Below are 14,129 nucleotides of genomic sequence, written 5' to 3'. Positions count from 1 at the left end.
CCTGATCTGGGTCTTGCAGGTGATGATCAGGATCGATATCCCCAGGGTAGGCGGTATCATCCCCTACATAGTCCTCTACTGCGTCTGCCTCTGAAGGCGTTGGAGAAAAGGACGGTGGATCCTGATGGAAGGGTTGAAAGTGTTCATGGAGCACTGGCTCTGACCCTGCCGGCAACTTGTGTTTGAGAGGAATTTTATAGGAGTCCAATCCCCTCTCTGGCGTGAGTTTCCTCTTGCGGAGCATCAACCTGCCAGTGTTGGCGTCGATAAATTGTGGCTGTGAAGGCTCGAGATCTGTTTGTCCAGTGGCTGGGGACTGTGTCTGGAGGACACGTGTCCGAATCTCGAACAGTTTCGGCGCCGTGGGCGGCGGCAACCCAAACGTGATGTTGGTCGGCGCCGAGGGTGCTTTGGAAGCCTTGTGCGGGTTGGGGCCCGACGTAGAGTGGAGGGCTGCCCGTTCTCTGATGCGTTGCAATGATGCCGAGACCTGTTGCACGGTGAACGCAGACAGCTCTTTGGAACCGATCGGCACCTTGGAGGTAGGCGTTGAAGCGGCCCCCGACTTCTTTGCAGTCAAGGGGTCATCGATCCGAAGGGAGGTATTTACGCTCGTTGGAGTCGGTGACTTGGCAGGCGCCGCCGTCTTAGACGTCGACGTAGACGGGGTGGTCACCTTGACTTTGGTGGTTGGGGTCGACGTCTTCGGTGCCAGAGGCCGAGGTGCCTTGTGGGGTCCGAGGGCCTTCCTCTTTGGTTCGGGAACCGTATCCGCTGCGGTGAGCTCGGCACCGAAATCTCTTTTTGCGTGGTCGGAGCCGATGACCTTTGCCGGCGCCGAAGGAGTGGAGGGCTTCGAGGCCTTCGAGCCGATCACTACCAGTCTCACTTTCGGTTTCGATGGAACTGGTGCGATGGATGGTTTCGGTTTCGCTGAAGGGAACCCAGTCGTCTTCGACAATAATGACTCGTGCGAAATGTTCGAGGCCGGGCCTGAAGGCGGGGCCGAAGAACCGTGAGATTGATCTCGGGTAAGGCCCGAAGGCGATCCCTCGACCTGAGCCTCATGACGACGTATTTTGTCGGCCTCCGTATCGACGGGTTGGCCTAGCTCTTCGCTGGAGCTATCTTCCTCGGCCCCAAAGGCCTCGTCGTAGTCTCCTACCTCGTCGACGACGACTTCTCTCTGAAAGATCACCTCATCGTCGTCTTCTGATCGGGAATCGTGTTCGGAAGCGGGGCTGGAGTCTACTTCTTCCACGCTCTCGGCGTCCTCGTCTTCGGTGCTAAAGATGTTGGCCGGGGCAGGCGCCGATTGCTGCGCCTCCCATCTCGCTGCCCGTCGATTCCGGAGAGTCTTCTTTGAGCGGAATCGGGCACAGGCCATACATTTCGACTCATCGTGATTCGGTGAGAGACATTTGTTGCATACCGGGTGGACGTCAATGTGTGGGTATTTCGCGTGGCACAAAGGACACCTTTTGAACGGAGTCCTCGATTCCATCGGCGATCGAAGTTCGATGTTCGGAGCCAGCGGATCCGAAAAGCTGGAGAAAGGTGCTAAAGCACTAAGAAACTATTCGATAACGAACGGGAACAGTACCGACGAGAACTAAAGGCCTTTTGGCCTTAAACTGAAATTTCCTAACTTGAGCTAAGATAAGCACATCCGAACCCAATGGCGGAAAAAAACAATCTAAGGATGGAGAGGATGCCCATGCGCACTGTGGTCCAGGGGAGGAGTCACCTATCTCGTGATACTTCGAAGACTCTTCCAGGACAACAATGTGCAATCATCCGGACCCAACACTAGGCGGCGATCTATGCACAGATATGAATTCAGCAGCCCACATGCCTCGAACCAGTAAACTCCTAATATACATGAGGCATTTCGTTGTGAAGGAATTAAAATAAAATAAGATGCAAAATGAACTACTAGAGTCATGGACTTGTGGAATAAACAATTATAACATGCAGTGTGAAATACAGATTATGAGTAATAGGCTTACCCTCTTTGCAGGTGAAGATGCACTCTTAAGCGACCCTAGTAATGTTTTCTTGAGATCCTCTAAATTATTGTTAACAAAAGACTTGCATGGCTCTCTCTGCCCCCCACAGATCTCCTCCAGCACACGGTACGCTTTCTTCTGTACTCCATGGTCTTTATTCTATCAAGAAGGAGATGGCTCCGATTAAACAAAAGGCACAGCTTATTTGCACGTTTTGCGTATATCATGATAAACAACAGCTTAAAATGCATCACAGCGGGGACGGCCAAGACAGAACTGAGATAATAGAAGGTTAAAAACCACTTCACATATATCACTAATAAAATATTGCATAATCAGCATACACTTAAAAGCAGGTCAATTCTCCTGCATGTGATGGAAGGGATCGGGGGCAATATTTATAAGCATCATCTTATGCTCCTGGGTTTCACCTTGGCGAAGAGGGACATAGCTAGGGTCTGGAAGGCGGCAGTTGCCCCCTCGGCTTGGAGGAACGGTATGGACTTTTGTATGGGCTTGGAGATCCCAATATTTGAGGCCCTCGGAAGCACTACAAGATCTGGAGGCAATGGACAGATTACCGAGATTTGGAGCTTGAACCGCCACAGGAGAGTTGGAGTTGACAACCAGTGTGACCTCCATCTCTCTGGTTGCTCGTCTCTCCTGCGCTTTTGTATCTACTGGTGCCTTGTCTGCACTTCTGGATGGTAATTGCTTCATGGATAATGGGCTCTTATGATGCTCAAAGGCAGTATGAATCATTCATAAATGGCTCTAGAAGAGCTAGACAGTGCACTGGGGGGGGGGGGGGGTTGGTTGTTTGGAGAGTTTTGATTTTATTTGTATTGCATTTCATATTCTCCTGTATTCTTATGAAAAATGGTCAAACCCAATATGTGTCTTATATGCGGCAGTTGTCTCTGGGGTACAGATTACTGCGCCATTTGTGATATTTGGACAAATAAAATCTGTTCTTAAAAAAAAAAAAAAATAATTTAAATCCAATGATAAAGATTTTATATTTACTAGTTCATTCTTGTACTTTTAAGAAGTACACAATTTCATATAACCAAAAATGAACTTAGAGAGCTTCTATTTCTAGACCAAAACTGTTCAAGTTTAACCAAATCTGCTGTCCTCCATTTAGTGACTTTGTGATCCACATGCAGTCTGTGGCACCCATCTTGTAAACCATTAACAGCCTTGTACATTGTGGAAGCAGGAATATAAGGTGCACTGCCTCAATAGTAAGACAATTCTTTGATTACTGCCTGATCCACTGAATTCCGTCACAAGTAAGCAATAGCTGCAGAATGTGTGTTTTCAATAACTGAGCATGTCTTACCTCTAGGTAGGGGAGAATGATGTGATAGGTCTTAGTCATAGAATCTTCGTCTGCATAGGGAGCCATGGCTACAATGAGATCAAATATGGACAACCTGAAAATTTTAAAACAACAAAAAGCAGAAATTTAGAGACTATCTGCTCAGAAACATACAAATGGCAGTATAAACTAGCAGTTCTTTTAAATAAAAAGTCTCATAAGGTTATAAGTACAATAATATTCAGGATGGGAAAGTGGAGCAAAGTGGAAAGGGATTCTTCATGGGGAAATATTGAACTGGTGAAAATACATTGCCTGTGGCACCATGCACTGTTAAAGACAACAGGGCTGGCCTCGACAGAATAGTTACTTTTTTACTGGAAGTATTTGACAGAAAAATATGAACTGAAAAGAAAACAAACATGCCACCACCTAAATGGGATAAAAATATCCTACAACTTGAACAGTATATTTGCTTCCTAGCAGGCAGACATAGTAGATCAGGTACAGAACGTTTTCCAATGTTGTAACAGCGCAGATATCGATTATTCCTTACACAACATACATACGAGATTGGACAATAAAATTATAACATGCAACTTAAACATGTTGACGGAAAAACTTCACAGAAGCTTAGAAAATGTTGAATTATCAGCTCCGTAAAAGCATGCTTGATTAGCTAGATACAGTAGGCTTAATCCAATAATAATATTATTAACAAGATGTTTTGAAGACTGTTGGACTTGGCCCTTTTGGCAGGTTCATCCCTAAACTTTTTGTAATTATCCTAGCCTTTTTTCCTGTGTAGTGTTGGTGGTTTTTGGCCTCTGCGCACTTTAGCACTGTGACCCAGTGTAAAGTGTGTGCGCGCTCTGAGTGCGCGTGATGAGATTGGCCTGCCCTCCCATAGGGATGCATGGGGGAAGTGTGTGTCCATAGTAATTCCTGGTGTGAGAGGAGTGCAGGGTCGAGTTTAGTATGTGCGAACTCGTGAGAATAAATGCTGCGCAATGGTGTGCGCAGATTTATTGTGAGAAGTGCCACTTTTAGAAGTTGGCATTTCTGTGTACAGTTTGATGTGAATTGCCTGTCTGGCTTGTGAGTGACAGGAGCTGGATGGTGTGGGGAATTCCAGGAGCCAGAATGGGTCTGCCCGGTGGTGAATGGAGAGATCTGCATGTAGATGGGAGGGAGGAGTTGCACCTGGGACCTGAATAGGGCTGTGCCTTCCCTACACAATGCTGGCTCCACCTCCTGTGGTTCGTCTGATGTCCCTAGCCTGTCCTGTAAATAGGGAGAGGGGCTGAGCAAAACAAAGTGCTCCAGAACCAGTTGCAACTGGTTCTCCCCTTCCCTAGAGTTTGTGACAAAGGAAATGTGGGTATAAGAAGGGGCTGTGACCCCATGAAATTGTTCTGTTGTGCTTGTGTTCTTGAGGGAACACGCTGCCAGGAGGAACCGCCGCGGGACCCAGCTGCTGCTTCCTGAGGGTCCCTGCGTGCTGGCCTGCCTGGCTGCGCTATGCTGGGGTCTCCCCAGCACTAAGGACTCTTCCTTTTTTTTCCATTTGTAAAGACTTTGTGGCACCTAGAGCCTGGGAGCGCTTTTATGCAGACCTGGACTATTTTTGATTGCAGCACTGAGCTGCAAGCATTTTAAATAGGGGTTCCCCCGCAATTCGTGCCTTCTGGCGGGAGCCCACCCCGTGTTATTTCATCATCGGAAGTTAATTAATAGCGGGTGCCCACCCCGCGTTGTTGCCGCCTGTGGGATTGATTTCTAAAGGCGGGAGCCCACCCCGCATTGCGGTGCTCGTTGGCGGGAGCCCACCCCGCGATTGTCTTTACTCTTGTGGCGGGTGCCCACCCCGCTTTATGCGTGAAATTAAGCGGGTTCCCACCCCGCATCGCCGCCAAGAGAAAAAGAGATCACCGCTGCCGGCCCGATCCCCGTGGAGAAACGTTGCCGGGCTGCTGCCAACGCGACCCGGCAGCCAGGCGGCCCTGCCTGGTGGTGGGCGGGGCCACGTGACGAAGAGGAAGTTGCTGGCCGGTGAGGAAAGGGAGGACGGGAGCCTACCCCGCCTCCCAGAACGTCCCGGTGGAGGAAGAAGAAACGGGCAAACTGTGCGGGGCTCTCGTGTGTTGGGAGAGCCCTTCCCGCCGTCCAGAGGAGCCCCGTTGAAGGGGAGCTCCACAAAGCCTTCCGGGACCAGAAGCGGCGGAGTTCTGCAGACAGGAGTCGAGAGGGACACCTGCAGAATCCTACGAGCGAGTCCTGCGAGCCCCGGTGAGTGGGCCTGGAATTTGACTCGTGGGGCAGGAGGCCTTGTGGACTAAAAAGAAGAGGCCCCAGTGTGGGGCCCAGAGTCAGAGCGCCCCGTCTGTCAGTGGGCCGCTCCTACGTGGCTATAATTGTGTAAAGGGCCAGAGATCCCCGTGTTCTCGCCCCGTGTTGCACCCCACAGTGCTTGGGGGCCTTAGTTAATTCCAGAGCCCCGTGTGGCTCCAACGTGGAGGAATAGTTCGTCCCCAGTGCGGGTTCAGTAGGCGCAGCGGCGCCAGCCCCATTCTTTTCCCCATGGCCATTGTTCTGCTTGAGTCCCAGGGTAGGGGCTCATATTCTTCTACAGCTGCACCGCCTGGCAGTGGGCAGCTGCAACGTTGTGCATAATTGTTTAGAGAGCCCCAGGGTGGATTCCTGAGGGCACCGAAGTGCCCATCCTTGGGATTTTACAGCTGCCCAGCAAGTAGTGGGCAGCTGCCACGTTTAGGCCTAAACTCTTGCGCACTCTTCTTTTATGCATACGCAGCCAGCCCTGAAATTCTGGACGTTGGGCATTTAGAGCTCCTGAGAGAGTTCAGTTGGCCTGGGGCCAGTTCCAGGTGTAGTGCCCCCGCTTGGGGCACCCTGTGTCTATACTGGTGATACCTATGCCTAATGTGATTTATTGTTTATGAGGTTGGCGCATAAGGTGGTTTGAGGTCTAATGTGGTTCATGCGCAAAGTGGTTTATGCATCCTCTGTTTTACATTGCAGGATCCCATGCTAAGTTCCTAACTTTACCAGTGGTTACTGGTTGTGCTATACAGTTATTATTGGTGCTACATTTACAATTGGTGATTTGTGATTGTTTTGACAGCGGCCCCATTGGCCCTGTGTTGTGTAAATAGTCCCCTGTAAAAATTGCCCAGTGCCAGTTGGCACAGTGTAAACTTTGTGATTATGTTTCTAATGTATTTATGACAATACAAAGGCTATTTTTATATACAACCCTGTGTGGAGTTCCTTTTGTGGTGTACCCAAGGTGTTGTTGCTGTGTGTGTTCGCAAACGCTTTACACATTGCCTCCGGGATAGGCCTGACTGCTCGTGCCAAGCTACCAAGGGGGTGAGAGCAGGGGTTATCTTTGGCGTGTAACTTCCTTGGACTGACTAGAGGGGTGGTTTCTGCCTGGCTTTGGCGCAAGCCTTAGCCAACCAGAAATCCCATTTCTAACTAAGACTAATCAGAATTTTAGCATTTCGATTGATTTCAATTGCAGTGTTTCCACAAACCCAACATTGGTGAAAATCCATGTTGATCAAGATTGCATGCTTGAAACTTTCAGTGGAAGTACTTAACACCCTAAAGAACGTATATTAATTAAAACAATTCTGTTTTAATGATTTTTAGTATTAGTTTACATGTTGCTACTTTTGAAATTCGTATGAGTAGGGCATATTTAGGATAATTCATTTTTAATATTATTACTGCCAAAACGATTATTTCTTAATTTGAAACGTTTGATTTACTTTATTACGTTTTGAATAGTTATTAATGAGTTGATTTACTAAAAGATGATTCTGATTAATTGAAATTCTCTTGGATAGGCTGCATTATTTCATGGCCTAGTGAAATTAACTTTGACATGTACCTTTCAAATGTTGCTTTAACTGTTCCTGCCTAATGTAATAATTTGACTATGAATGAAGCCTTATTCCTTGTGTTTGTGGATTAGTGGGAATCGATCATTTGACCCATGAAGGAGCAACAAATACACTTATCTGTTTTGTAACTAACCTGTAAGGATGGTAAAGCGAGGGAGTTCTCATCACTAGCATGGGAAACAATGCTGGAGTAGCAAAAAATACCTAACAAAGAGATGACCGCACAATGACCATACTGTGGTTAGATTACTCTCACAACTGCATCACCAAAACTATAAAGAAAGACACCCTGAAGGAGGGGTATGGTATCGTTGACTGAAAGGAAGAGTTTTAACTTTTTTCAGTGCTTATTGCTCAATGATTTACCCCCAGTTGCTATTAGATCTGGGTTGAATTCATCATCATTCTTGATTTCTCAGTTCACTTCGCCAACACATATGCCAATCAGTCTTGACCCTGCTCCTTATTGGAACAGTCCAGCCCGAACTGCCAAGCCAGGTCTCTCCTTGAGCGGAAACAGCCACCCTGGGACCGGTTTCGGGGCAATACCCCTCATCAGCCAGGTTAACCTGAATCCAGTGGCAAAGTGAGCAAGTGATTCAACCCAGATCTGGGACTGGGGGAAGAGTCTGAATTGTCTGAAAAGATTCAGTACTCCGTCCATCATCTCCATGTGTTTGCTACATTAAAGCCTCTACAGACTATATTACAATGGAAGTCCCCTCTTTGAGACTATGGTTGAAAAGAAAGTGGCAGAAGGACATCAAAAGTGCTTATAGCCTCTGGCATCCATTGATATATTTATGAAAGGTAGCACAAATGTACTTTGTCCACCAGATTTGAGGGCTGTAAAGTGCTTTGAGTGAATGCAAAAAGTGTTAAAATAAAGATAAAAAACAAAACAGGGGAAACTCTTGTCGAAGACTACTAAACTCAGTTAGGACAATTGAGAGAATTGGGTGGACAAACTAATTTGAAGGAGGACAGGCACACATATAATAATGACAGATGAGGACCTTTGCAATAAGTCATTGCTGGTTGGAAACAATCTAAAAGTGATTTATTTTATCTGCTATACTAATCATATTTTAAGGTTTACCCTTGAAAATAGGCAAAACATAATTGCTACTGCATTGCAAACGCAATATGTGGCATAAATGGATTGCATGGACCTAAAACTAGGGTGGGTGTGTACAATTGCCACATGGAAGAAAGGATTGATACTTACCCAGTAAGCATCTGTTCTTGCCATGTAGAGCTGTAGATGCACATGCTTTGCATACTCCTGCCATCTAGTGTTGGGTCCAGATGTTTGCAAGTTGTTTTTCTTTGAAGAAGTCTTTCCAGTCACGAGGTAAGGTGACTCCTCCTTTCGGTGATAGTGAGCATGGCCATCCAATGATTGATTGTTTTCCCCGCAAGAGGGTGAGAATGGAGTAAGTGAGTGTCGTAAAGAGATGTCCATGCTTATAGGGAGAACTGCAACAACTACAGGCACTTTTCTGGTAAGTAACATAATCCGCTCGAGGCATGTGTGCTGTGGATACACATGCTTTGTATAGACTATATAGTAGTATTCTCTCAAAGCGGTGGCTAACCAGTATATGTTGCAGCTGTCTGAAAAAGTGTCTTTAGCACTGCTTGCCCTACATTGGCTTGTTGGCGTGCTAATACATCCACACAATAGTGTTTGGTAAATGTGTGTGTTGTAGTCCATGTTGCAACCTTACATATGTCAGCTATAGGAATGGTACCTAAAAAGGCCATAGATGCCCCTATTTTGTGAGTGGAATGTGCTCTAGGGGGTATAGATAAAGTTATTGTCGCTTTTGTATACCAATTTCGAATGCATTTCACAATCCATCTTGAAATGCCAGATTTAGAGATAGGATTGCCCTTGTGAGGTGGTGCAAATGCGACAAACAGTTGCTATGTTTTACAAAAATCTTTTGTCCTTTTGATAGAATACAATAAGCCTCTTCTGACATCAAGTGTGTGAAGAGCTCGTTCTGCTACAGAATCAGGTTGAGGGAAGCTGGATTTCTGTTGCAGTAACACCCCACCCCACATTTTGCCAGAGTACTGATGCACTTTGACTTGATGTGCTTGTGTCCCTGCCTACAGGTTCCCAGGGCCTGTGTGCTTTCCCAAAACTGTACCTTGAACCCCCAATTGGCACCTCTCTGGCCACACGTCAGTCCCTTGTAAAAGGTACCATGGGCAATGCACTTAGAGCCCAGGTAAGGCCTTTAAGGGATTCAGCACTTATTTTGCCACCCTTAGAGGCCCTGTACATCACAAACACACACACACACACACAATTTCAGTAAATTGCAGGTAAGTTACTTTGTACGTTACTTTTCTTACTCAGTGCTGGATGCCTGGATTCAGCACTGGGACATTTCCTGTAAACAGGTGAGTAAATAAATTTTGGTCATTGGTGCAATTTTTAAAGAATATTTTTAGATTTCAAAACTCCACACTTAGAAACTTTTTGGAAGAAAATTGTCAATGTTATCCTATGGAGGAAAAACAGGTTATCGGTTCACAGGTAAGTAATCGTCTGTGGGAGTTAAGGTTCTGGGCTTAGACTCAGGGGTCCCCCAGGGTCAGTGACGCACTTTTGTTTCACCCTCAGCGGCACTAGGGCGGCCGGTTGCAGAGTGTTGAGGCCCAATGTTATCCTATGGAGGATAGGGGGCCTCCGGTTGGTTGCTGCTGGCAAGCAGGCCACACGGCTGAGGGAGTAAAGTTCCTAGGATTTAGGTCAGGGCAAATATGGAACCAAATTAGCACCAAAGGTGCTCCCTCAGCGGCACTGGGGCGGCCAGGTGCAGGGTGCTGTTTTGAATCATCTCATCCTCTAGCTAATCACAGTTAACCGAAAATTAACCCTTGGATATAAAAGCCATAAATAACTTGTGCAATGTACAAACAGCAAAAAACCATTTCATTAAGCAAAAGGTGCAATACAATAAAGTGTGTATATTAAGCAAAGAGCAACCATCACTCAACTATTGAAGAGTTATATTACTGTGCTTGGAATATACTCAAACATAACAGCATATGCATTATTAAAAACGACAAAATCGATTAAATACACAAGCCATGCCAAGACAAGAAAAGGACCACTCCAGTGATCCCAAGTTGTTCTACTATTCCACGTGTCTGTCTTAAAAAAAAGGGGGGGGGGGGGGGGGGAGCAACCAATTAGTATTTATCTCAAAGTGCATGTGCTAATTTCAGCAGCATCTTGAATTTTGCTTGGATCCTAATCCTCACTCTTTGAAGTGCGCATGCAAAACCTATACAGTACAAGGGCCATTAAAAATTGCCCAGGACCATCATTTTTAGTGCAGTCATGGAAGCCCTCAACTAGCAGCGTTTAATAGTAACCAAAGTTTAAAAGTGTACATAGAACAATTTATACAACGCATAAAAGTTATGAGGAATCTTTAAAAAAAGGCATTAGATGAACTCATTGGGATAAGAATACAAAACAACGAGCCCTATTTACATTAAACGTAATAGTGGACCTGCCCCACCTATAGGTTCTTCTTTAAAATAGCCCTATGGGTGCACCACATAGAGAATAAAAAACGTGATATAGAAAACACAATGGGTAGGTGGGTATCATATTTCAAAAGCCTATATACCTCACAGCAATGCCTAGACCCCAAATTCCTGCATATCTGAAGCAGCCACCGGCTCCTTACTCTCTTGTAGCCTTGACAGACGAATAATACATGAATTTCCGTTTCTTCTGCATGATTGTAGGCTGGGCAAACCATATTGGAAGAACCTGCCCACTTATTCGTGAAGGAGCGCAACGGAAGCGCCCCATGTCTAAATTGCAAATATAGTTTCTTGGCCAGGAGCGGCTGAATGTCATCTAAAACCGCTTCTAGGCTATAATGGTCTTTTACTTCCAGGAATCCTAAGGTCAATCAGCCAGTTGTGGCCCTCCTGTATAACTGGGCAAGTTTGAGTTCTCTGAAGCTCTCAATCAAACCCTTCCTTGGAATTGCCATGCACGTTTCTTCAGCGTGATCCCATAGGTTCCCCCTGCCCATGGCAACACAAATGTTTCTAATGTGCGGCAACCAAGCTAATTTATCCGCTCCATGTAGGCTCAAGACTTCTCTCAACTCATACCAGTATGCAACTAATTCAGGAGTACTCCACAGAGGTGGCCAAAATAAAAGGAGTCTTAAAGCGGCTTCGTCTGCAATAGGTCTAATCCAAACATCCATGCGGAGAGGGGAGCTGGATGGAAGACCCAATAATTGCCTAGAATAGGAGTTCTCTGTGTTAACTAACGAGCCAGATGGGTGGGAACCCCATATTTCAGCATTATACAGGGCAGCACCCCTGGCTTGGATTTTATAAATTTCCACCCCCGGACCAACAAATTTGTAGGTACAACTCTTATAGACCTTAATCAGGCCCCCCGTTGTCTGGGCCAGCTTTAAACTTGTTTTCTTAATTTGTGCACCCCAATCCATATTTTCCGTGATTGTTAGCCCAGGGTACTCAAAAATGGACACCCACTCTAGTGCTCTTCCATCTAATCGGGGGTTCGACCTAGAACTTTTGCGTGCATTAAATACCATATACTTAGTTTTCCCTAGTTACCCTAACTTTTTGAAGCTGAAAGAAGGGTTCTACTAGGGTTAATGCCTGAAGGTTACCAACTATCCTTAATGAAGTGATTGCAATGAGGACGGCTATCTTCCATGAAAGGAACTGTAAAGGACAATTGCGTAATGGTTCAAAAGGTGGGCCTATGAGTCTTCTAAGCACAATGTTAAGATTCCATACTGGTGCCTGAGGTATTCTTGGTGGTATTGCTCTTTTTAGGCCTTCCATTAAGGCTTTATTCACAGGGAATTTGAACAAAGATAAATGCTGTCTGTTTTGCAGATTTCAGCCACTGCTGCAAGGTGCAATTGAATCGAGGTGTGAGCTAAATTAGATTGCTGTAGGTGCAGAAGGTAAACAATATTTTGAACAGAAGCGTCCAGAGAATTAATCTTGTTGTTATTACAATAAATAACAAGTTGTTTCTATTTTGCTGCATAACAAGCGCTGGTAGTGGGCTTTCTTGATAGAAAAGTCACAGTTTGATGGCAAATTTAAGTATCCAAACTATGACTTCGGGAGGCAAATCGCTAAGTTGAGCTCCTTGGGGCTTGGGTGTCTGATTTATATATGCTTCTGAGTGAGAAGGCTGAAATTGAGGTGTAGCATTTGATGTGGAACTACTGAGAGTTCCAGAAGTGTGGTTTACCATGACTGGCAGGCCCATGTTATTAAAATCAATGTGAGCCATGTTTGCCTGAGTCTTCGAACCAGAAACGGAAGGAGTGGGAGAGGCAGAAAAGCGTATGCCAATATGCTTTGACCAATTGACTTATAGGGCATTGCCTTTGGAGCGAGGGTGTGGGAACCTGGAGGCGAAGTTTGGACATTTTGCGCCGTCCACTGTGGCGAACAGATCTATATGTTGGAATCCACATTTTTGAAAGTATGGAAGGAGAACTTGGGGATGAAGTTCCCACTCATGTATTTGCTGTCTCCTTCTGCTGAGGAGATCGGCAATTAGATTTTTGTCTCCCTGGAAGATGTTCTACCAGAAGATTAATTTTGTGATGAATTGCCCAGCTCCAGATGGTTTGAGAGAGACGTGACAGCTGGGGAGAGTGTGTTCCCCCTTGTTTTTGTATATAGTAGATGGCTGTCATGTTACCCGTGCGGACTAGGACAAGGACAACTTTGCCACTGGGATGAGCCTGAAAAGCTTGGAGTGCTAGAAAAACTGCTAGAAGCTCTAGATAGTTGATATGGAGAGGTTTGTGCTTGTTGCCCCAGAGACCTTGAATTGTGTAATTGTGGAGATGGGCACCCCAACCTGTGAGAGATGAGTCTGCTGTTAGCACGATCTGTGGAACAGGGTCGATGAAGGCCACCCTTTTGATACGTTTTGTGGGTTCCATCACTGCAGAGAGCAATAGGTGCAGCTATCTACCAACACTAGATCTGCTAATTGACCCTGTGACTGATTCCACTGACATGCTAAGCATTCTTGTAGAGGACGCATGTGTAGTCTTGTATGAGGCACTATTGCAATGCACAAGACCATCTTTCCTATCAGTTGCATAAACGTTTTGGTTGACAAGGTTTGATTGACTTGAAACTGTAATGACAGTTTTAATTTTGAGAATTCTGGCTGTACTGGAAGAGGCTAAAGCCTTGCGAGTGTTGAGTCGCTCCCATAATAAGATTGGATTTGTAAAGGAGTAGATGAGACTTTTGCATGTTGACGGTGAAGCCTAATTGGTGCAGTAGGTTTAGCGTGGTGTGAGGGTGTTGTAAACACTTTTGGTGTGTGCTGGGTTTGATGAGTCAGTCGCCTAAGTATGGGAAGACGTGAATTTGTTGTCTTCTGAGATGAGCTGCCACTACAGCTAGACATTTGGTAAAGACTCTGAGAGCAGTAGTTACTCCGAATGGGAGTGCTTTGTACTGATAGTGTCTACCTGCTATCAGAAATCGGAGATATTTCCAAAGAGCTGGATGGATTGGAATTTTGGAAGTATGCATCTTTTAAGTCTAGTGTGGACATAAAATTGCGCTGCTGCAGAAGTGGAAGCACCTGTTGAAGCATCACCATATGGAAATGTTCTGACACTATGTAGTGTTTCAACTGTCAGATCTAAAATTGGTCTCAAGGAGAGGTCCTTTTGGGGGGGGATTAGAAAGTAGAGAGAGTAAACCCCTGAACCTCGGTACTGTAATGGAACTGGTTCTATGGCTCCTTTTCCCAAGAGAGATTGCACCTCTTGTTTGAGTAACTGTAAGTGGACT

At 45.7% G+C, this 14,129-nt stretch overlaps 1 protein-coding gene across 1 annotated transcript in view; it reads right to left on the bottom strand.

Annotated features, from left to right (window-relative positions):
* RRP12 (ribosomal RNA processing 12 homolog) overlaps window positions 1–14,129 on the bottom strand; it is a 362,034-nt gene that overhangs the window by 126,066 nt on the left and 221,839 nt on the right. Inside the window, exons 20-21 of the mRNA XM_085606394.1 lie at window positions 3,355–3,448; window positions 2,010–2,168 (exon numbers count right to left, since the gene is read on the bottom strand). Coding sequence (XP_085462520.1) covers window positions 2,010–2,168; window positions 3,355–3,448 — 253 coding nt within the window. The remainder of the gene's footprint in view (window positions 1–2,009; window positions 2,169–3,354; window positions 3,449–14,129) is intronic.

Source organism: Triturus cristatus, chromosome 1_2 (genome assembly GCF_964204655.1).
Source record: "Triturus cristatus chromosome 1_2, aTriCri1.1, whole genome shotgun sequence".
In the NCBI taxonomy this organism is placed as follows: Eukaryota; Metazoa; Chordata; class Amphibia; order Caudata; family Salamandridae; genus Triturus; species Triturus cristatus.
The sequence above is the reverse complement of the archived record's forward strand: the minus strand, read 5'-3'. Positions and strand labels throughout refer to the sequence as shown.